At 34.2% G+C, this 25627-nt stretch overlaps 2 protein-coding genes and 1 long non-coding RNA gene across 4 annotated transcripts in view; 2 read left to right on the forward strand and 1 right to left on the reverse strand.

Annotated features, from left to right (window-relative positions):
• The window catches only part of LOC113232770 (myotubularin-related protein 2), a 38553-nt gene extending 28013 nt beyond the window's left edge, over positions 1-10540 (forward strand). For both annotated transcript variants that reach the window (XM_026467554.1, XM_026467553.1), the window contains exons 10-12: positions 1779-1986; positions 4897-5120; positions 7413-10540. In XM_026467554.1, coding sequence (XP_026323339.1) covers positions 1779-1986; positions 4897-5120; positions 7413-7559 — 579 coding nt within the window. In that variant the 3' untranslated portion in view covers positions 7560-10540. The remainder of the gene's footprint in view (positions 1-1778; positions 1987-4896; positions 5121-7412) is intronic.
• Positions 10541-12146: 1606 nt separating this feature from the next.
• Positions 12147-25062, forward strand: LOC113233345 (sarcosine dehydrogenase, mitochondrial). The gene is made up of 6 exons (XM_026468449.1): positions 12147-12327; positions 12634-12744; positions 21313-21455; positions 22511-22723; positions 22993-23116; positions 24815-25062. The coding sequence occupies exons 1-6, from the start codon at positions 12198-12200 to the stop codon at positions 25060-25062; spliced, it is 969 nt and encodes a 322-aa protein (XP_026324234.1). The 5' UTR covers positions 12147-12197.
• On the reverse strand, positions 18593-19740 carry LOC113232771. The gene is made up of 3 exons (XR_003310652.1): positions 19493-19740; positions 19017-19358; positions 18593-18930 (listed from the first exon to the last, which is right to left on the reverse strand). It is a non-coding gene; the product is annotated as an uncharacterized LOC113232771 (long non-coding RNA).
• Positions 25063-25627: the final 565 nt, after the last annotated feature.

The following is a 25627-nucleotide window of genomic DNA, read 5'->3' on the forward strand; positions in this document are numbered from 1 at the left end:
AATTAGACCATATTAATTAAATTTGTTTAATATGATGTCGCTCTTGAACAAAACATAAATTCAGGAGTTGTCTATACATTATACCTTTGATTGACATGTTTTTGATCATGAAGTATTTTTTTTATTCTTACATAGACGTACAAAACAGTTTCCTATTAATAATGGTACTCAAATCGATATTAAAATTTAAGGTTTTAATCAAGGATGATTAAATTTTTAAATTAAAAAAAAAGTATAAACCTGACGTATATACAGTCGGTAACCCTTAAGATATGTATGTATGGCTAGGGGTCATGACCCCTTGCCAACCTTTTCGCTCTGAGAGTCTTCTTACGCATTCAATAGAAAAATGTAAAGAAATTCCAGTTATTTCGTTCAAATTTGTATGTAATTAAACTTGAAACTGGATTAAAAATTTTTCTTTAAACGTCATTCATGAATGATGTAATAATGAGTCATACCAAAATTAATTTTACGTCTCACAGGTTAAAGGTTAAGTTTGTTTAACACCTTTTTTGACATTGATCTACTCAGAACCAAATAGTCGGTTAGGGAGTCGGGTATCGTAGGGCATCGATTGTACAATACAGCATAATTATTCAACTCATAAACATTTACATTAAAAAGTAAGCATACGGTTTCTTCGATATGTGCACTAGTAGGAATAAAGATAAATGTAAATTATGACTAATGAGAAGACGAAGCCAAGTGATTTTGAATATTATTACGAAATCTACAGATGTTATCGTCCAAAAACATCGAACCTCCAGTTTTTTCTGTTATGTTAGTAAAATAAATTTATGTTTCTTAGTTTGCAGTTTTAGCCCCTAACTATTTATTGTCAGGCAGTGGTCTTCTGTACTCGTCATAAGAGCACCTTGTTTGTTAACACTCGAATCAACGGTATCTACTATAGTCACTACAGTTCTGTCAAACAACAAAACGGTGTGAAGATGTCATAATTACAAAATAGTATTGTTTGGTACACGGCAGAAAAAAACAATGGACGGGCCTTAAGCCTCGGTTACTATCAGAACCGCTGTTGCCAAAACTCACACTATAATAATGTTAAACACCATGCAATCTTATTCATTCAAGATATCGTAGTGTTTGGCTGTTTGGTCGTAGTTTCTAATTTAAAAAGGTGTAAACAACTAACAAGTCCTGGACTGTTAATATAATTTAAACTTTGCCCATTGCAAGGTTCGACTTTTCTATTTTATATTGAAATTTCATTCAATGTGCTGCCATCTAACGGCAATAGTTGAAAGACTACGAACGATTAACGCCTATTAGTTCTCCAAAAACAATCGATATTATTGCCGCGATATAAGGTATACTTTCGTTTCTTATAACATAAAATCTATTACGATAAACAGAAAATGGAAAATTTATTAAAATAAAATAAGACTTCATGATGATATGAAACACTACCATCGATAGATAATATTACAGGTGCAACTAGCATTTTTGCACTCCAAAGTTGCAAAATAAGGCATTTTTTTAAGGTTTTGCGCGAGATAATTGACACGACATAACGTACAAAGCGAAAGTGGCGGACTGAGGTCAAGTATGCGCAATACCACGTACTGTTGGCACACGTGGCGTGCCCACCGCTAAGCACTTTTACTGTATTTATTGTTTTGTGCTTTGGTACTATACAGTGTTTCATCGCTCTGCTTGTACGTGTGTGTGCATGCGTGTATGCGCTGTTAAAAACCTTAAAATTTTTCGCAATTTTTTTCAGTTTAACATAATTTTGTAACTTTTACACACAGCGAATCGGTCATGGCGACGAGCGACACTCGGACGCAGACAGGTCGCCAGTGTTCGTGCAGTGGGTGGACTGTGTGTGGCAGTTGCAGCAGCAGTTCCCCACAGCCTTCGAGTTCAATGAGCGTCTGCTAATCACCATCGTTGACCATTTGTACTCTTGTCGCTTTGGAACCTTCTTGTTTAACACTGAACGTGAACGGGTTAAGGAGGGTAAGCGCATACAAAGATTAGTAAACAGAATTTTTTCTTTTTATAACAGTTTGTATTCAAATGATTCGTTAAATTTTATTATGAATAAAATATCCGCATGTTAGTGTAAAACTTATGTAACCGTGATAAAGTTCCTTTTTAATTAGTAGTTTATTTTTACAAAGGTAATATCGCACAACGTCCCCTACCAAGCATCTTCCTTTTCGCAAACCACAAGATCTTGATGAACCGAGAGCGTTCCCTGCCCGCGTTCCGCAAATCATGTGAGATGCGTTACGCTTAAACAGAAGGCGGTAAAGCATTACCGTGTGCTGCATTCTCTTCTGTTGTGTGAATTCCGTAACGCCTTTAAGTAGTAGACGTTAAATAGTAGTAATAAAATTGTTCGTCCTTAGGGACAGGCTAAGGTGTCTAAGCCATTCTGCTAGATATTAAACTTAGCAATGTATGTTTTATGCTATTACAATTGAAGTAAGATATAAATTTCAATACTCTGATAACGTCTTCGGAATATCGCAGCTCATTTCTCTCTAGAGGATACTGTGACAGAATCCACCTGTTATGCTCCGGAGTCCACTGAAATGCACCGGGGTAAACGGAATTGGCAGACGTTCGCGGTATCGTTAGAGATGTTCCCCGTCAGAGTGCGCTGGTTGGCATAAGATCCTCTTCAATGCTCTCCCCACCTGTCCGCCGCACGGTGATTCACGCTCCATACTAAGGCGGTCATAAATACGTAACTCCGAAATTATTATTATTTTTTTATTTTATTACGTTAAAATATGATTAGGTAAACGTAAATTAATAAAATTATACATTTTAAAAAATATTTGACAATATTTAGGTGTAAAAATGTCTCGCAGTAATTTTGTTTTTAGACGATGTATCTAAAACATTTTATACTGCGACTTTTAATGGTAAAACTGTGTAAATAATGATTATTTGTATTAACAATAACCACAAATGAATAAATTAAAACAATAAAAATACATAAAAAAGTTCATTTTACAAAATACAAACAAAACACAAATTATACCAAAATACATTAAATCTCAACAATATTAACTTTAAATACATAACAAGTCTAATACAGCTTTTGACAGTACACCTTTTTTTTTAACAGGTAACTTTCGTAGACCTGTTATGAAGGAATCTGAACGAAGAAGCAGCCTATTTACTAAATCTGTGTTGGTCACAATGCGACTCATTTTACGCGTATGATTTTTTCTAAAAGACTTGATGTATTTGTTAGTCGCTTCAGCTGCTTCTTCAGACAACTCTCCGATTGACAACAAACCGTAATCTATAACATTAGCACCATGAATTAGAACTTTGTGAACGGAAGCAGGCATGTTATACCACGGATACTCGGCAACTAACTGCCGAGCCGTCTCTAAAGCGAACTCTTCGAAGTTCGTCTTATTAATATTATATCCCGAATTTAAACATTGAAGGATGATCCAGCAACGATCTAGGAGATCCTTCTTGATCCCAGTAATTTCAGCGGAAATTTCTGAATTCGAGAAAAACCGCCTGGCTGTATTACCATCGTTTGATGTTCCGCTTCCGCCACTTTTAGGCTTATCCACTATAAGCCCTAATCTTTCTCTAAATTGAGTCTGAACATATGATTTTTTTGCAGCAACAAGCATTTTGTCATTAGCGGACCTAGCTTGCTTACTAATATATATTGATGTCGAGTTAACTGAGCTTCAACAATGAGCGATAAAACTTCGCTAGAATCGATTTCAGGACAAGACAAGCTATCGGACGCATTGAGCAATGACTGTACAAGAGAAGGGTCTTGGTTAGACAAACTAGCCAATCTTCTCCTTTTTGTACGTTTACTGGTGTCGTCAAAGTTAATTCTCGGACGGCCATGCGATGAAGAAGTTGATGGTTTAACTTCGTCAAAGCTCTGAGATACACGTAACTCAGTTCGCTGTACATCAATATTTTCAACGACATGCAGCCAATCTGAATATTTTTCTAAGAATTTAGATCTAGTACGATTCGACTTTGCCCAGTAGTGGGAAATTCGTTTACAAATATTCTTAATTTTAAGGCTTAAAGTCTCTAAATCAATATTTTCGATGTCGTCAGAAAGGGATGATGTTTCGGTCAAAGTGCTCAGGACGTGTTGCATTTTTTCATTTGGATTACCCACTTTAGAGTGCCAAATATCAAAAATTGTCATCCTCGATACAGAACATTTGAAAAATGTACCTAAAACAATATGAAAGCTGAACTTAAAAAAAAATTAAAAATTCAATACTATGGACATGCATACTTTGACACCCCTTTAAGCCAAGAAGAGGCAGCAAGATGCAAATGAAACTTATAGCTCTTAATAAGGACATACTCCTTATTCAAAAACCATATACCTCAGGTGCAGCTCAGCGCAGCCAAAAGTTGTAGGTCTAAAGGAAATTAAGTTATGCCAAAAATTTTCACCAAAAAACTGCCTTCAATAAAAAAATTATATAAAAAAAATATGCATAAAAAAAAATTAAAAAAAATTGATAATAAAAGTACATACCATGCTCTTGGATCTCCATGCTTTCACAACACGTAAACACTTGATTTGGAATAGTGACACTCAAAAACAAAGTGATTAAGTTTCGATGACTCACACGTGGTGATAATTAGTCTCGCGATGCGCTCACTTCCGATGCACAAAAGTGAATGATAACGTGACCTAATTACATTGATATTTATAGTTTTTGGAAGCTTGTTAACTAGTTACTAACTTAGTGAGTTGATCTAACCGGGATAAGCCAATGATTTTTTTTGATTTATGGCCTATGGGGGAATCACAGTGCGCCGGTTTCGCTATCCCTTAGCGTCTACCTCTTGTTTGTGGAATGCCTTGTAGCTAGATTAATAATATAAAGCATGAAATTGTTACAGAAGTAAAATCCAAGACAGTGTCGCTATGGTCATACATAAATAGCAAGCAGGACTTATACCTCAACCCGCTATATTGGGGCCCATCATCGTTCACACCAAACACCCCGCCTGCAGCTGCACCTTACTCGCGCCCGCAGACGGTACTCGTGCCCGTCGCCTCGCTCAGAGTTATCAAGCTGTGGAAGGCATTATACTGTAGATGGAATCCTATTATGAGGCCGCAGGTAAGAAAACGTTTCTAAATGTCCGTAGTTTCGCCGAAATCTTCTGAAATATTTTGGTTTGTCAGTAATGAGGTGGTTAATAAAAAATAGTATGATGAACCTACTCAATAAACCCCGTCATACCTCGGAGTATACAGTAAGACGGATATAACCGTTATGTTCTGATTACCTGACAAAAATGAATTTGTGCTTACCTATAGAATACGTATAATAGTTATTCAAGGTTTTTAATGCAGTTACTCAAAACGTGGTATTTTTCGTACTACAAATCGTACCGAAAGTTGGATTTTTAGCACTAGTGCTTTTTACTTTTCCATTTTTTTAAATTTACTGTTGTTTCAAGTCTTAAACACAGAACTAAAGAGGTTGTATAATTATTTAATATTTATGTGCTTTGTGACGTAATTCATTCGTCATTAAAACTTATATTTACTTAAAACATCTTATTTGTTTAAATTGCATAGGTGTTTTATAAAACAACGGGCTAAATTTAAAAATACCAAAATATTTTCCATAAAGATGGCTCATTGAGTAATAACAATGACCGGAGTATTACGCGAGACGAGTAATTTTATTGTGCCTGAATACTGGCGACAGTTGCCATTGTACTCTAAATTTTTATCAGACAAAGAAATAAAATGAGTTTTTTTTTAATACTGTTTTATTTTACTTTCAGTGTAGTTTTTTCGCAAATGTATTAAAAACGTCCTTCGATACACGTGCGCATTTGTCATTTTCACTTGTCTCGAGTCTTGACCCAAAGGCGAGTTTGGGTCGGGCCAAGAAGCCTGGAGACTTGTGAATAATGACTAACTTTCCGCACTTTATTATTTTACACATTTATAAATTAGAATTGAATACAATATCATTTATTTCTTGTAAAATTGCAATAAAAGTAGATGTTACAAAATTAAAAAAGTTCAGCATATTATGCCAACAAGCGGACTAGAAGTATTAAAAGAATAGTAATTCCGTTACAACGTCAAAATAAATTTCTATAAAAAAAATACAATTCATGTCAGATGCAAGTCAAAAATATTAAAACGTGATATAAAATGTGATTGAATTGAGTTGTGTTGTAGATAATCATTAATAGTATAATAACATTTATCAATCAATAGCGATGTCAGTTTCTTTTTGAGTAATGCTAATGGAATGAAATAAAAAAAATTGTCGTGTACGTAAACACGTCAATTTAACAACACCTAATATTTATGTGGTCTGTGAACAACACCGTCCCTACTATACTGCCGTCCACTAATTAAAACGCGGCTAAGTGCCAAGTGGTCAAATATCCGTTTTAAATGGCATAGAATAGAGCTCAAAATTCTGTATTTAAAAATAGTTACATTTAGTTAACGTGTCTGACATAGACGTACCCTAATGATGCGTCTAGCCAAAACATCATTAAACAATTTCAATATTGTAACACTGGGTTTTTTATGATATTATTATTATTTCTTTATTTAACGTAACCGACGTTCAACAGAGCCATGAGCTTAAAAAGGTAACAAATAATTAAGAAACTCAAAACGCAATGTACTTAAACTAAAAATTAGCTCGTTTTAAAAACTGTTTTTACAAATTTATGCATTTTTTTCTGTTTCTGATAACTCAAAAAAATATTTTGTGTACGATAGTGTCTATGAATTAAAGATAGAGTGAAAGGTCATTTGCTGCGAAATGGCAATAACGGGCCACTGATGTTGGGATCCGGCGCACAATCAGCTGATTTGGGTGCATTGTTACCAGCTCGCATGTTCGGCGCTAATTTACCAAAACAATCTGATTCATAGATAAGTCAAGGTCATGCATGCTAATTTACGTTGTTTCTGAGTATAACCCATAGCGAGCTAAAGACGTATATGACCTAAGTTGTAAGGGTTTATGATTGTAGAACTACTAATGTAAGTTGACATTTTAAGGACGTATTTGTAACATTACTACATTTATTTTTTATGTAAACACACAACGGTCCCTTACATTAATACAGGGCATCATGATAACAACCTAGTACCTACAATAAATACAGTACGTGAGGTCCAACGGAGTGGTTTGTTAATGTGGTTGATCCTAAGGCTCAATCTATATTGCGGCGGAACGGAATGGAAGCGCATTTTGTAACGATATTGTATATAGAATAATGAACTTTATGGTCAATTGTGTAACGCCGCAGTATAAATTGAGCCTTATGATACACTTTGTACAGAAGTACTACATTTCGCTTACGTAGATGTTAAACTTGCACAATATAAAGACCTGTGCAGTTTATATGCGATGTCTTGTTCGCAGGACCCCATCTTCCAGCGGACGCGCGAACTGGTAGCACTGCGCGCGCAGTTGGAGGCAGCTGTGGCGGCAGCGGCGGGCGACCACGCAGCGCGCCAGCACCGCCTCGGACTTACGCCGCCGCGAGTCGCCAGCCCCCACCACGTCTGAGAGTTAGCCATTTAGTTCCTCCAATTTTCAACCTATATTTGTCCCACTGTTGGGCTCGGAGCATCTTAATGTAGATGGCTACTACATCCATCGAAAAACCAAACGAACGGTTATTTTTAAAAAGAAACGCTTTCCAGAAACAGTTACAAAAAAAGCCTTTCCAAAAAAAACTAAACTCCCTGCGTACTTTTCCAGGCCTATATAGAACTGGTCGACGAAATGTTCAGGCGTCCTGTAGGCGATCTAATTTGTCATAGAAATATCAACTTAATGCATCTACAATACAAATGCATATACAAAGAAGCAGTGAAACGCTTTCGAACGATTCCTAAACAGTTTCTTAAAACTGTTTTCGGGACTTTATTTTATAAAATGTAACCTAAGTTAATACAATAAAGTCTTTTGTTCTGTAACGCATGATTGGAACGAATCACGAACGAATAAACTGTTTTCTTTCCAGTCGCACACAAGTAACGTAACGTGTTTTCAGACGTCATAAATAACTACATGCATACATAACTTGCAGTACGAGTCCGTTTGGCTTTCTTAAAATGTCGTTTCTTTAATAACCGTTTCAAAAACCTACATGAAAGCGTTTTTTCGTTACTTTGAAAGAAAGTGTTTCTTGAAACTCTTTTGGAAAATAACGCTCAGTCCTAATCTTTAACATGGAGAGGGTTTTAGGTCAGTTTCAAATCTGACCAAGTGCGCGTTGAGCGTATTTTAGAACATTACATGCTTTTTTTTGTCTTAGTATGTGCGACGGGTTTTCGCCCCGCAATTCCGTGTTCGGGCTTTTCGAGCTTATTGTTAAAAGTTTTGTAAATTAGTGCAGCATCTACGTTTACTTTCAAGGCATAGCTCGACTTCTAGACATATATTTATCCAAAGAAAGAAAAGATAGTCTTTAGCTAGACTACCTTTAGGTAGATTTATTTTAGATTTAATCAACATCACACCTTTGGGTTGTCTGTTTTGAGTTTTACAGAAGATGCCAAAACGTCATTGTAGCTGTAAGTGTATAATACTTCTTTAAATTACTCAATAAAGCCTGACTAGTTACTTTTGGTCCCGGAATTTGGTGGCTCTTGTATTGATTTGTGACTTCATTATACTCGTGGTCAATAGAATAAATAAGTCCTTTAAAATTGTACAATATCACGAGGGTCTAAATATCACTTGTCAGCCTTTGGATTATGTTGCTAGATACGTAGCATGTTTTTTCATGCGACTACATTTACCTTCTTGAAATCAGACAAACAGCTTCGGAGTCTTTCGAGATTTACCGCAACAGACGAGCATAATTTATTTCTGCGAATGTGTTTAATCCGGTATGACGTCACATCAACTAATAACCTTAAATATGTAAACTGTTAAGATTGTTAGCTGAAAAAAAATGTGTAATAAAATATCACATATACTTTCGCCACATACGGCTAGGTAACATTGTCCTATTTTAAGATGTTAAGAGTTTCTCCACCGCGGACGTAATAAGGAACATATGAACCGACTAGCTTGGTCTTGGCGCATTAAGTACGGCTTCCTTATTTTAAACATTGGTTTAGATCGTTCATAAGTAGTACCTTCACATAGAAAATAGGATATTCTGTTAGCACTAGTTGTTGCACACACTGTATAGGGAAGAGTAATTTCTGCAGTACCCTGGTTCAAACTGTATCAAGTTATGCAATAAACCTTTCAATGAAGAAAGTTTGGAGTTTACCCAGGCTATCACACGAAACAGCAACTCAAATAATGTATTAGAATAAAAATTATAATATCAAATAACAAATGCAGATTACCAATGTAATCCAATCCAAAAATCAATCCGTAAAAGTCGCGTAGCTTCGAAATTTTGATTTAAGGGCTGCCCACTACGGTCTGTGATTTTAAGGATCAGGTCTGCTGTTACGCAAATCGTCCGTAGCGGTGCGTGGATCAATGCATTGCGAAAAACGGGAGGAGCCGGTGAGCGGCGATGGGAAGTTATTCTGTAATTGGTTAAATTTATTAATATGAAAAGGGCGGGGCCAGTGCGTGTCTATCCATAGACGTCTGCTGTGTGAGGAAATAAGTAAATTCAGACCTTGGCAGGCCGCCTTATGAAAATAAGACTGTACTACTATATCTTGGTAATAGGACTGTATCAAGATGTGATCTGGGGTCAGAACCTGAATTTAAAAGATTCCTGTGCACGCACGGGTTATGGTGCCCTTCTCGTATACCCTAAGGGTGGGTATGGAAGGTCACTATAATCAAAACTAATGTATATAGTGCTGTACCAGGATGTGAATTTGAACCTTAACGTGAAAAAAGAGATTGATCACCATAGCGAAAGAGATCGGTCAACGTACACTCCCCGATACAGTTCCATCCGATTTTATTTCTAAGTTCGAATCTAAATGTGTAAGCAATAAAACATGTAAGTTATACGTCTTCTTCCAATATTTATTGACCTCTGTCTCAAAAGTATAAAAGGTTTTTATTCATAATAACTACACCATCATAACAATTGTGCTCCCATTTGTTGTTGTAATGTTACTAGATAATCGATAATTTTGCCTTTAGTATGAATGAATGTTATATTTAAATACTATTATTAACGTCTTTGTTATTTATACATAAGCGTTAATATTTTCAAAATGATGCCGAACCCCGTTCATTCTTTAATTTTCAATTAATTTTAGAGATTAGGGTTGCTAAAACCGATGTTTTTTGTGTTCTAAATGTTATATTTAGTTATTTTCGAATGTAAGAACAACCCTTATAACTATTTGAAAAAAAAAATGTTAAGGATTCTTAAAAAACAGCATTTCATTATTTTCATATTTGGATTAAGTAAATATTTAGGCTGAATTTACTTAATATACATTCTCTGTGTAATAAACTACGATTCCAAAAAATTGCATTTGTATAAACTAACAAACAATTTGGAACGAAATTTGAATTACCAAAAATGCAAGTTTCCATCGTCGTTAACGATTTGTTTTAATTAAATAGTATTATATATATATAATATGTGTAGAATTAAGTAATGTGTATTTAGTTAAGGTGAATGTACCTAAATATGTTATTTTTTATTTGGGAAATAAATGCCAATTTTCCCATTGATTATCTCAAAGTTTCTATTTCGGTTTATTAACTCTAACGTGTTTCTATTTCGGTACTCCGCATGAAATACATAACTTGCCTTTTAGCTTCGCCGTTATTGCTTGAATATGTTTACTAAATTAAATAATTATGTATGCTATGTGCCTGTACCATTTGTTAATCGCAGATTGACAAAGATTTAAATACGTCGAAATAGCGGACCTATACTAGGCACCAACGCTGCGGACGGAGTGACACCCAACGACAAATTGCATTATTGGTTTCTATTTCGCTTCTGGTTCTAACATTGATAATTTAAGATTCCTGGATTTGCCAACGAAAGGAAATCGAGGATTTGTAAAGGAATTTGATGGGGTAGATACATTTTGTTGCTCTTTTGAATGCACCTTTTTGAACTGGGTCTGAATAATTCTAATAGAGATACGGAAAACTGGGTCGGTATTCGTAAGACATTAAATAATTTTTCGCGGACCAAGGAGATCAGAATAGTCTTTACGTCGATCTAGCGCTTTTAATACAAGGGTCCAGGTGCTCAAGTTTTACTAAAAATGACATATATTACTCGCTTTTTAGTACCAGTACAGTATCATGTAAAAATCTGTGCGATTCCTGCTTCATAGAAGATCAAGCCGAATGCCAACAGCTTCGTTTTTGTTAAAAGGAGTTATAAGCCTTATGATAATTACCGAGACCTAAATTAACATGCCAAGAGCGGAGAAACACTAGGCACTGGCGCTATAACGTGACGCCGCATAACTAATATAATCCCAACGACGAATTACATTTTTAGTTTTTACCTCATTTTTAGTTTAACGTTGACTAGACTAGACACTAGACAATCCACTACACCTATTGTTTATAATTTGTAATTGTATTTAATAAAAGTTATTTGCAATTTTTTGTTTTCTTTTTGCATTCTCCGACTGTTTGTGTCTTGTGTCGTTGTAATTCGAATGAATGAATGATTGAAATATTCTTTATTGCTCATTAAAATTACAATGACAACACAGAACAGTAATGTAAGTATCACAGAGTAAGCCAATGTACAACAGGCGACCTTATTGCTAAGTAGCAATTTCTTCCAGGCAACCTTGGATGGAAATTTAAGAGTTGGAAAGGGGGGTGCAACCAAAGAATATATTGTAATGAAAGCTCTGTAAATAAATACACTACTCATCAATGAAGTAAATATATAAATAATAATAAGTATATAATAATCTATTATTAGACGTATACGTACATATTTTATTATTTCAATATTTGTATAACAGTAATTATTTGCTTTGCCATATCTTAGCAATTTTATTGCCCTATTTTAATTAAAAAGTTGCGGACGAAATAAATAGACTTCTATAATAACATCACACGTGAACTTTGACTGATAAAGATTTAACGCGATAAGTACATTTTGTAATTGTCAACAACAGTGTTTATTTGAGCGTTTTCTAGTTGACCGCTCGTTATTGTATCACTCCTCTCTCGATCATCAATCTAGACGCGTCCTCTCTTATTAGAGTAAATTTTAAAATGTTCAAAGTCATTAAAAACAGCAGTGTCAGATGCAAGGCAAGGAATTATTTGAAATATTTTCGATATGAAAGACGGTCATTCGCCACTAGTGAGGATTTGGTGTCATCTGCTGATGTTGTCGTTGTGGGCAAGTATGGTGTTTTTATTAGTTACTCAGTAGGCAATTTCATTATGAATTGTCAGGTTTAATAAAATAAACATAGAATCTTTCACGCAAACGAATTTCTGTTGCCATGTATATACAATGTTTAGTTGAATGTCAATAAGTCAAATGATTAGATTGCTCTAATCACATGGTGATTGTCTTTTGTACATTATAAACAGCGTCAAAAGTTGTATCATTTCGAATCCTACACACATTTGACTGTCCATCAATTGAACAATAAAACCTGAGTTACTCTAACCATTGTTATTTAATGGTATTCATGTTTAGGCGGAGGTATAGCTGGGTGCAACACGTTATATCAATTGACGAAACGAGGAGTCAATGCAGTATTGTTGGAACGAGCTAAACTGACGAGCGGCACGACATGGCACACGGCAGGTCAGTTCATATAAAACAAAGATACTGTAAGGTAAAAAGAGCAATGCAAAATATTTTTCTTTGACTAAATTGCTATTAACATACGAATAGATATATAGATACCTATGTTGCACTGCAAAATGTAGCATAAGTCCCCATGTTGAATGGGAAGAGCGTAAATGAAATGATTGTTGCCCTTCTATCGATAAATAGGACGAACTAGAGTTAAATCTCGTTGGAATCAATTGAATGTGTTGTGATATGTCTGGCCTAGTTAAACGGTTATTACCACTAAGACATACCTTATTATGTTGTTCTAAGATCGATAATCGCTGATATGTACGTAGAGAGATGTAATAAATCGTAATCGTATTCTGTTTGTCTGGTCTTGTCTACATTATGTATTATAACAGTAACACACCATTGACCTGTACACATCCTGAACGTCTTTCATTAAAGAGACTGATAAGACTGTTCTGTTTAGAATACAAGACTGAAATATAATTACTTTAATAGAGACATAGCAGCGTTGTACTTTTACTTGATGATGGCGGTATCTGCACTCAATGTTACGGTAACGTGTTTGTAAAAATAACACAATTACATAAAGATCTCTTATTCTAATTTACAAACATACCTACCTACATCACGAAGTTTCACCTTTTCGAACATCTAATGGTACCTATACTTAATTTGTATGCTATTTTTTATTTCACTCTTTGTTTGTCAAGTGTCATGAATCTTACTACCGTGTGATCACTCAGGTAGGTATTGCTCACGCAATACCTACCTCTAAAAGTGCAATTGTTTGTGTGATGTGAGACACCGTCTAAATAACACCTAACGAATTAAATTACTATTATATGATCGCACAATTTAAATACATAAACATTAGACGTATTGTCCTAAGAAAGTCAGTACCAGTATTACTACATCACATTGCATGGCACAAATTGACTTTTGATATTTTATTTTATTTTATTTATTAGATGTACAAAACAGTTTACATTCCCTCCTTAACCAAAGCTTAAACATTACTACTAGTTCTACTCTTGAATGTAAACCTAAACATGTACATACAGCATGACCAATCATGAGTAAACAATTTTGTTTGAAATATAAATTGTTTGTAAATTAATATAAATAAAATAAAATAGAATTACTATGACTATAACCATGAAAGAGAGAAACCGTGGTGGTTGTGGATTCGATTGCGAAATCTTTTAATTTTACCATCAAATATATCCATCCCTAAATCATCGCCAGGGTCAGCCATAAGGTCATTGTAGGCCCGACACATTCTCGTCAAAGGGTTGTAAAAAGAAGTATTATTAGTATAAACATTCAATACGAATGGTCTAGGAAGGCGTCGTGGATTGCACTTGATTTTAAAATTAATATGAGACAGAAGCGTTGACGATTTAAGGCTGCCGTGAAGTAATTTATGTAAATGTAGAAGATCCTGTGCCCTACGTCTAGAATTTAAGGACATAACCTTAAAATGTGATAACCTCTCTTCGTAACGCGACAATTTGCGACCCATGTGTGATCTGTAACTTAGTATTTTGAGAGCTCTGTTCTGTACGGCTTCCAAACGTTTAGAGTGAACCTCGTAGAAAGGTAACGACACAGGCATACTCAAGAGTGCTTCTAATTAAAGTATTAAACAGTGTAATAAGGGTCTTGGGGTTTTTAAATTCTTTAGTAGTTCTAGTGACAAATCCTAACATTTTCAAGTTTTTGATACTAGAAAATTATAATGGTCCCTAAAAGTAAGCTTATATAATTGATTGTCATGAGAATCGCTAACATATCTGCGTGTTTGATCCTGCTGTATACACGGTAAAAACAGATTACTTAAAAATAGACAAATTTCTTTGTATGAAGACAATTTTATTAAATCCAAGAAAACGATTCGCTCCCTATAGACGCTAGAGAATAATTACTTGATAATAGTAAAAAAACGTCTCAAAAGTGTATTTTAGTTCTAAGACAGAAATATTTAATCCAAGAGCAAATTAATTTATTTAAGTCATAAAGCTACTCTAGATTCAAGAAAATATTTATTTGTTATTAGAAATTTCTGATTTTGACTTGAAAAAAAAAGAATGAAAATTGAGAGATAATTATTTAACTGAAGATTTATGTTTTCTATGTTTAAGAGAAGTTTGATTTCATTCTGAAACCAAATTTCTTAAATTATGACTTTTGGTTCAGTTATATCAAAGCAAATTTTTTTTCTATTAATAAGTCCATTACAATCTTAATGTAAGATTTTACCGTCTTGGGTTAAAATATGGGGTAAATCTTAATGTAAGATTTTACCGTCTTGGGTTAAAATGTGGGGTATTTTTGATTTAAGTCATTTTGTTTGTTTAAAATAAGGCTCAATTTATATTGCGGCGGAACGGAATGGAAGCGAATTTTTGTAACGATATTATACATAACATAATGAAAATTATGGTCGATTGTGTAACGGTACAAACTAGATACGAGCCAAAATCTTCCGCGGAATGCTCGAGCATTCTCGAGCATGTACGTTACACAATTGACCATAAAATTCATAGTGCTATGTACAATAACGTTACAAAAATTCGCTTCCATTCCGTTCCGCTGCTATATAAATTGAGCCTAAGGGCATAGTTTGTGAATAATTAAAAAAAATATATAACCGCCTTCAAAACGCAACAATTAATTTTAATGAAGTCGTTGGCGTTGCTGTTATGACGTTCCGACTTTATCAAATTATAATTATTGCTTCTTGAAAACGGTTGTATTTTTTTGAGAATTGTTCACAAATTTAAACAAAATAAAATTGCAGGCTTAAAATACTTGACACAAAACGACTTAAATAATAAAAAGATTATACTTATTTAGGAAATAAATTAAAAAACGTTTATTTTTTGTACACGTATACAATACTGGCATAATATTAGTAAAATACAAAATGAATTATTGACATGAAAAACTTTAACATAGAAAATTAAATTACAACTCACAGAAATAAAATTCGTGTCCCTACATATATGCATATATGTGTGACAAACCATAATTCAATAAACCTTAGGGCTTGTTTACGTAACTTACTTATTTTATATAAATTTGCACTGCAACAACCCTTCTGAATAATTTAAACAATCACACTATCCCTGGAGTATAACATATCTAATCCCTGGAGTATAACATAGGGTTGAATAGACAATTTCTTGCTTGTCGCCTTTTGTTTTTGTTCTTTGATTACTTGGTCTATATCGCCAGCATTCTAGAAATTAAGATAGTATTAAGAGTACATGAAACATAATAAGTATCCACAACAGATTTGTGAGCCAATCTTTACCACAAAGTAATATTATAAATGAGGCATAAATATTGAAAACAAAAAATACATATATTATATACAGGAGGCAGTTTTATATATATATACCTACTCATCCGTAGAACAAAGATCTATATGTGCAAGACTACTTGTTCTCAGGACATAGTACATTTCGTTTGTTCTTCTTCGCAGTAAATGTCAGATCGACTGTTGTTGGATTTTATATTTTCGAAACGAAATAAGATATATAAATTGTCAAAACGCCTTTACACAGGCCTTAGTTTGAATAACGAAATTATTCTCGTAACGTTCTTATTCTCTTTTTGTTATATAATCATATCGGACTTCGGATGAGTCGACATATATAACTTCCTCCGTGGCCAAACGGTTAGCATGCCGAACTGCCAACGCAGAGGTCCCAGGTTCGATTCCCGGGTTGGGAGAAATATTTGTATGGCCTAAATTTATTTATCTCGTGAGTTTGAGTGTAATTTGTGATTGTTTATGTGTATATCCATGGCACCCGCGACACAGGGTTTCCCTAGGGCGGGGCTATTAAAAAAAAACATACCGGCACAGAAATATATAAGGAGTCAATTGCTGAGTAGTGAACTTAATTTTTTTTGAAATTCTTCCCTTTGGAGGCACCAGATGTGCGAGTATTTTAAGCTCAGCAGGAAGTGTTACTGTAACAATTGAAAATAATATTATACAATTTTATCTATCAAATTTAGCCACTGTAGCGAAACTCTATACCACTCAAACTTTAATCAGACAACGTAGGCCTCTAAATTAGATCTAAATATTTCGAAGAGAAGAAGGAAAGACATTGTGGTAAAGTAAATACAACATTTGCAAACAGACAATTCAATCGATCGGCCCAATCGATCCAATCGATCGGACGGACGGACAGACGAACGCACGCACGCACGGACACACTGACACATGGACGGACCGACGGACAGACGGACTGACGGACAGACAGACTAAGTTAAAAATGTTAAATGTGAATTTATAGCTATGGAAGAGCGGTACCTCCTGACACTGACGCTTGACAAGCTTAATAGGAGGTACCATCCACTGTTAATGTAAAGTTAATTGCATTACTGAAATAAACATTTTCTTATTATTATTATTATTATTTATTTTACTAATTCTATCTCAAGCTTTATACAATTAAAAACGAACACTTACAATCATTGTCTAAATTTTTCAGTGACTCAATAAGGTTCAAGATTCTTTCGTCTCTGTTCGGTTTAAAAGCAATAATTTTTTCGAAAAATATTTTCCAATTTAAATAAAAATTCAGCCCTTTTTCTGGATACAACAAGTCGAAGTCAATGTTTATCTGAAAACAAATATCATAGTTGTCAAAATGATTGGTCTGCGTCAAGATGGAGGGACCCTAGCTCAGAAATGAAACGTAAAACATATGAAAACAGATTACATACCAATATGTCACTTCTTTTGTCTGATAATATTTTCCAGTCTTGTAGAAACTCATGAACGCTCTTGTGTTCACTTTCTTTTCGAACTTTAAACGTATGTTTACATTTTTGTATTACTTCACCCCATGGTTCGGTGTTATTGTTGAGAAACAGTATATCTCTTAAATGTAAATCTAAAAAAAATCATGTTAGTGTTTCATTTTATCCTTATTGAAATGTTTTGTAAGACTTTCATTATTTACCTGCATTCCAATCACCTGACAAATGCCTATCCCACGTAAGTACCTGTTCCTATCTAATAATAATAATATTATAGATTTTTTTTTAGATAGAGGATATAGTAACAAAACAACCTATTGAAAATAAACATTAGTTCAGCAAAATTCAATAGTTTAGAATTCATGATTATTTATTTACAGTCAATAGCACATCAGACCACACATTTTTATTTGAAAAGCCTCCAGTGCAACGGAACAAGATACGTCAATGTGTAACTTGACACGTTGCCATCCATACTTTTTCAATATTTTCTATTCTAGTCATTAAAACCACCACCAGTATCATAATCGTTATTCAAACAATTTTAACTTAATTTCTCAAAAAAAAACATTGGTTCAGCTCAGATTTACATCAAATTATTCTCAAACCTATCTATTTATCAGAAGTTCTCTATATGTTTTTAAACATTTTCTTTTTGTGTACATTATGACCATTAGAGAGTTAAAATTGTAGAAACTCATGAACATGAATTGTCTAAAAAATAACGGAGTAATCTAAGAACAAACACAAAAATGGTTCATTGCATGCTAGCTACATGGTTACTACTACTTTAATACCAAATTTCAATTAATTAGTGGAATAATTTTCAAAATAGACTAGTTTTAAACTTTTGACTAGAGTAGAAAATTTTCAAGAAAGTACATAAAAAAATCATAACTTAAGCTATTGATTTTTGCTAAAGTAATGTTTATTTTAAATGGGTTGTTACTCCTCTATGTAGAAAAATTTTTGGACCACTGTAAATGGGGCCCACTTACAGTGGATTTACAGTTACATTTACCTGTATTAAAAACCCAGAATGCGACTTAGAATACCTACTCTCAAATACCTAAATAGGTTCATAAATTGCTTTAACCCAGTGAAAGTCAGTGGGTTTAATTGCAAGCCTATTTAAAAAAAAATTACCTTGCAAACCTTGAATATACTGTCTTTTAAACGGTGGAGCATTTTCTAGAGTGCCAGATTGTCGCTTGTGTGTGGTCTCCATATTTATACAGAAGGTTACGGACTTTGTCCACCAATTTTCCTCGTGCTACTGTAGAACGTCCATTAAATGAATTATTTTTTTTTATAGGTTTGGTAAAATAAGTGCCTATTGACTCCTTTGGAAACAGTGATATTATTTTCGCAGATATAATATTATATTCTTCATAGGTTATCCGGCTAAAAAAATGATGATGTATTATTGGGAAGTGTAAAAGTAATCAGAACACAGTATATACTTACTAATATATACAGTATATACTTACTAATTGACAATGTATGTGTATATATGTTTTATAATTATATCAGTCAACTGGTTTCTCTTGGTATTATTGAGAAAACCATATGTTTCATAGTATTTTAAAATACTATTGCCACCTGCTGACGTATGCAGTAGTGTCTCCAAATCAAAATGTGGAAATGTTTTTCTAGATACACTTTTGGTTGTTTCCAAGATGTCGACCATTTGTAGTTCATCTAATGAAACTAATAAACTGGTAAAAAACTAACAAAAATAAACAATCACTGGTGCTTGTCTCAAATTTACTGGAGGTGGGAGTAATAATGACTTGATCATCAGTTGATTCAGATACTGCATCCGTCGTTGCCTGTAAAGTTAAAAAAATAGAATATATTGTGTATTTTGTAGTCAAACTATGTTAAGATATATAAAGTGCTTTCATACTGACGTATGAAAGCACTTTCAACTAAATTTTTTAACTTAAACATACAGGTCCCTCACCTGTGCAGTAATAAGCTCCCCTATCTTTTCCTCTAAAGATAGTCTAGTCCCCATATGTGGGCATAATTCTTTCAAATTGTCTAGTTTTAATTTGGGGAAATGTTCAATCGTTATACCATTCTCTGCAAAAGTAGTCAAGTTTGTAAATAAAGTCAAATTAAATCAAATATCTTTTTATGTATTTTACTTCTAGTTTAATAACACACACACTCAATAACACATACACTGAATATACCCCGCACTAGGGAAACCCTGTGTCGCGGGTGCCATGAACACACACATAGACAACCACAAACTGCACCCAAACTCACGAGAGAAATAAATGTAGGCTGTATAAATATTTCTCCCGGCCCAGGAATCGAACCTGGGACCTCTGCGTGGCAGTCCGGCAAGGTAACCGCCACAGAGGCAGTTAAAAGTTAGTTTCTATTGTAAAATGCTAATTGTCGAAGTCACGCATTTCAAAGGTAGATAGGTATATTATTTTTAATAAACAATGACGACATTAAATCGGGATTCTAAACAGAGATTATTTACATAAAAACTCATAAATTAAATAATCCCATGTTTAAGTATACTGTATACCTATTTCTAGGAAAAGTTCGTCTAAGATCCCTCCATTTTACGCTTACATTCAACGTTACGTACAAAATATCATCATGTGCATAAAAATGTAATACTTACACAATTAATTCATAATAACATCAAATCACTCACCAATAAAATTGGTCACTACAACTTGTGGTAAATTCCACGATTCCAAAAGTTCTTTCAACGAATCCATTACTGTTTCCACAAACAACAAATAGAAAAATCAGTTCCTTTTTAAGATTTTATTCTCCTTGCCTTACCTTTTTAAGATTTCAAGTAAAACTAAGTAAGTATAGTTCACTTTGCTTCACATTTTAAATAATTGGCTATTGATTTATGGATGGCTTCTTCAATCGCAGATACCACGGCCACGGAGACGGAGCGCGCGCGTTTTCAACATGTCACGACATGATTGAAAATGACAAAGCAAAATGTTGCCATAAAAAATGTATTCTCGAATTTAGAATATTACTCTTATTGGCAAAATAACTTTTTTTTTGTCTAAGAAAATATTTTCTTAAAATACATCCAAGAAATTGGGGATTCATTTGAGATTATTTAGATTTGATGTAAGAGGAAAAAATTTCTTGATGTAAGTAATGTCCAATTAATTGATTAGAAATGAAATAAAATCTTGAAGTGAACGTATTTGTCTCAAAGTTAGAATAAAGTTAAGAGTAAAATTGTATTAGAAAAAGATAAGCAGTATCTTTGTAATGACAATATTTTATTACTTTAAATAAATATGTTTTCAGAATTAGCAAATATTTTGAGAAATTGCTCTTTCTTATTAGTAGAAATCCTTTTTTTCTGTGTAGACGTTGTTAATGAGAAGATTGAGAGATTTTAGTCTCAGACTTGCCGGCAACTCAGTTTCTAGCTCGTCCATCAAACTTTGTACCTACTTTTTTTTTACAAGAGTTTGGTCGTGATATTGTTAACATTCAGATGGGCTTACCTTCAGCGTAAGGGCCCAATGTTTTTGCCGCTCTATAGCTAAATAAGGAAAAGTAAATTTTAGTTTTTCAGCGTATTCGAATCTTTGGCGTCTTTGCAGATGATTGGTGAAGGGGCGTCGACGTTGCTATTTATGAAGATAGTTGCGATTATAATATGACAAAGAACTCTTTTATTAAGATACAAATTCACGATCAATTTCTCTAACTAAGAATAAAACATTAATCTGCCTTATCATTTAATTGATACGATGTCTTCTAATCCATTCATAGGTCTGGTATGGTCTCTGCGGCCTTGTGATTTGGAGGTTCATCTGCTACGTGACTCCAGAGCAGTTTATAGTGGATTGGAACAAGAAAGCGGCGAGTACGCAGGCTGGATAAATAATGGCGGCATGTTCATATCGCGGAGTAAGGTACATTTATTCACACGGAAAAGCCCTGGGCACCTATTTGAAAAACTTTTAAGTCTATACAATAAGAGCGAAAAAGGCGTCACGCGTTTCGCTTCCACTTGAATCGCCAACGCGAAACGCACTACGTTATTTTCGCACTTATTAAATGAACATAAAGATTTTTCTGATCGGTTTAATGCGAATCCTTGCCGATAAGTGTGGTGAGACCCTGACTTGTCATTATTCAATTGGAGTCATAAGCCATTACTTTATTTGAAAAGATTTGTATACAGTTAATAATGACAAAATAAAGATATACCTACATCCACTGTCAAACATCCAATAAAAAAGCCAATATTAATAATAATTATTATATTAATATACAGTCAAGACATTTATTCATTCATTTATTGCATTGTCACATTTATATTATATCAAGTACAGTGGTTTGAAAATGTACATGTGACACCCTGTAAGGGCATGGCAAAGTGATGAGGGCACTTACTCATTATAAAAGCAATAAAATTGAGATCATATTAAATAATTCATTACAATTTTACATGTATAAGATAAATTGAGAACAAACAAATTAATTACATAATAAATTGAATTTTGTCATTGAAAAATTCTTTAATATCTATCTAAAAAGTTAGTAAGCTTATAATATAAATAATATAATATAAGGTTTTATTTGTGAGGAATTCTTTTAGAGGTTTGGAGAAAATTTTAAATTCTTGAATTTCTTTTATGAAAATTGCTATGTGATTGTAAATTTTTCTTACCATAATTAGCGGTCCAGAACAAACTAATTTCTAATTTTACACACACCACAGCATACTGGTCACTTTGGACCGTTATTGCAAGAGTAGAGTTGAATTTGAATCGTAAGTGTCAAGCTTGACGTGTTCTTGACCCTATATCTTGATGTCAAAATAATACAGAAACGCTAGTATGTACATAGATATCATTGGAACAAATAGTATGCGACAATAAGCACTAAGATACGTTTTGTTATAAAACCAACGATAATTTCTTTATCCAAACGATGACTAATCGTCTCCAATTTACTTCTATAGCTCCGCACACAAGAATATATGCGTCTACATACACTGGGAAACGCAATGGGGATCCCAAGCCAAGTCCTGAGTCCAGAGGATGCACAGAAGCTTTTTCCGATATTGGATCCGTCAATATTCAAAATGGCACTTTATTCGCCCGAAGACGGTACCATTGACCCTAGTATGGCTTGTAATGCCCTTATTAAAGTTGCCACGAGAAATGGTGGAAAAGTAAGTGATTTCAAACAATAATCTTCATTTCATAAATAAACTTTGACTTCAAAGCAAAATACATATGTATATATAGGTCTACCATACCGTAAAACATAACTATTTATGTCCTTTTAAAAATACGAAATACCTAAATTGGGTTAATTTTCTATAGTTGCAGAAAAAGATGGTATTTCTGTTTTGAAAAATCCCATAAACATGTCAGTAATCATTAACCGATTTCAAAAAATGTAGAAGTTCGTTGAGCTACTTTTTTTTATTCTATGTAGGTATACGAAGACTGTCCAGTGTTAGACATTCATTACGCCCACAACATTCTTGGCAACAAGGAAGTCACAGGAATTCATACAGAAAAAGGATTTATAAAGACCAAGTGTGTTGTAAATTGTGGAGGTAACATATTCGTTATATAAAGAAGCAGATCTTTTTTTACGCACACACTTAACATAGCCCCACACTAGGGAAACCCTGTGTCGCGGGTGCCATGGACACACACATAGACAACCACAAATTACACCCAAACTCACGAGAGAAATAGATGTAGGCCATGCAAATATTTCTCCCGGCTCAGGAATCGAACCTGGGACCTCTGCGTGGTAGTCCGGCATGGTAACCGTTCGGCCACGGAGGCAGTCAAAGTCAAGCAGTCTACTAGACTACTACTAGAGATACATCTCAATATATTTACTCAGATACATAACTACAGTCTTTCTAGACTTCTCAGTGTAGTCCATAGCAGTTGCAGTACCACTACGAGCTTTGCGAATCTATCTCACCACCGCACTACATGTCTTTCAACCCTGGCGTTGGCGAAACCGTCGCGCAAAACGACGGAGCCATAGATACAAAAGTTGAAGTTTAAACCGCAAATATTTGAGAGGCACTACCACTGCGTCCGTCACCCTCTGAGACATAAGTTGACAAGTCTCATGTGCCACTAATTTCACTACTACCTTGTCAAACCAAAACACTGCAAGACTTAATACAGTGTTTTGTAGTTTCATAACAACAAGAATCTTTCGGCTGTTATCAAGGAAAAATAAATTTGTTTTCCAATAAAAATAACTTATTTTCTAAAGTAAAATTATAATGCTTAGATAGATTTCTTTAATGTCTAATGTACAACTTAAGTTAAAAAAATCTATTTTTATATGTTATTAACATCTTATATGTTATTAATTTACAAAAAAACGGAAATGTCTTTTACGCAGCTTTTTCTCAAAATGCTGTTTTTGATATTAGGTACAGTGTATTAGTTTGATAGGTCAGACCAGCACCAGTACATAAAGTAATCAAAACCGAAATACAGTAATGCTCACCGCCGCTTGGCGGCATAATTTACATATCTACAACACAGTCACGCAAAATATGTTATGTATATAACGCGGAAGTTTTATTATGTTGTAATTGCAAAAGTATGAAGGTGTAACCACATGAGACTTTTTACCAAAACAATCTTGAACTTGACCTACTTTTATCTCAACTTTATTTGTAACTGGGTGACATAAAGCAATTGTTATTATGTGGATATGTTTCCAACCGAGAAAAACTTTTCATTTAGAAGTAAACAGTGTAAGTGACTGTTGGGTTATGCCTAGCAACAAATTCTCGGAGATATGGCTTCACTATTTTTAACAGAAATAACTACCTTTTTAATAAAAAGGCAAACTAACAAAATATCCATGAATGTAATGTTCTAATTATTTACTTTTTATGATACTAAGTGACGGGGCGAGCAAGTCGTGCACCTGCTGGTAAGCGACGAGCCTGTCCATAGCAGTTGCAGTGCCAGAGCGCCACTCAGAACTTTAAATCACAAAGATTTGAAAAAAAATGCAACTGCGCTTGTCACCCTGAGACAGAAGTTGACCCAGGTCTCAAATGCCTGTAATTACAGGACCCAGAATCACCAGCACCCTTAACCTTCAAAACAGGAACACAGTAATGCTCACATTACCGTTTGGCGGCAGAAGTAGGCAAGATGATAGTACTTCCTTGGATGTATTCTTTAACAAGGAGCTCTACTGCTACTAAAATTATTAGTTACTTTATGTAGGTATTCGAATATGTAATACATGATTTACTTTGTAGGAGCTTGGGGTCCTCGCGTAGCGCGCTTTGCCGGCGTTCCCTCACTGCCTTTAATTCCCTTCAAACACGCATACGTGGTTTCGGACTCTGTGCCTGAAATCCGCAACTGCCCCAACATCAGAGACCACGATGTCAACCTATACATCAAAATTCAAGGGGAGAGTTGTCACATTGGAGGATATGAAAGCAACCCTCATATGCTTGACCAGGTGTGTTTTAAATTACCTTTTTTTATATTTTATAACTAAACACCAAAAACCAAATAATCCTTTTTCAACGGCATATTTAAAAAAAAATATAATATCAAGTGACAGGGCGAACAATTCATGGGCCTGTTGGTAAGCGACACGCCTGTCCACAATAATTGCAGATTATAATATGTCCATAACAATGTGCAATTAATACTTTACACAAGTGTTAATAAAATCCGCAGAGCCTGATTATAGAGCCCGATTTTCATGGCACTACTTGAACTTGAAAATAATTTAATTATATTATAGTACTATAGTACTTTAACCCAATTACTTCTTAGTTCTTTGAAGAATTACCCAAATATAATTTTTTAATTTTTTTACGGGCAAAACTTGTCTTTTCCTAACGAGTTATTAATTATGTTAATTTATTCAATTTCGCTTACTAATTGCAACCACATGTTTACGCGAAAAGAATCAGTGTGGGAAAGCTTTTCGTGTAATAAAATATTTTACGAAGTGAAATAATAAATGTTCCGAATAACAAAGTTTAATAATTGCAGCTGGCTAACTGTAATAATAGGGGTTAAAGTATGAAATTGCCGATTTGTACTGAAAATCT

This window comes from Hyposmocoma kahamanoa, unplaced genomic scaffold (genome assembly GCF_003589595.1).
Source record: "Hyposmocoma kahamanoa isolate Upper Pololo Valley unplaced genomic scaffold, ASM358959v1 78, whole genome shotgun sequence".
In the NCBI taxonomy this organism is placed as follows: domain Eukaryota; kingdom Metazoa; phylum Arthropoda; class Insecta; order Lepidoptera; family Cosmopterigidae; genus Hyposmocoma; species Hyposmocoma kahamanoa.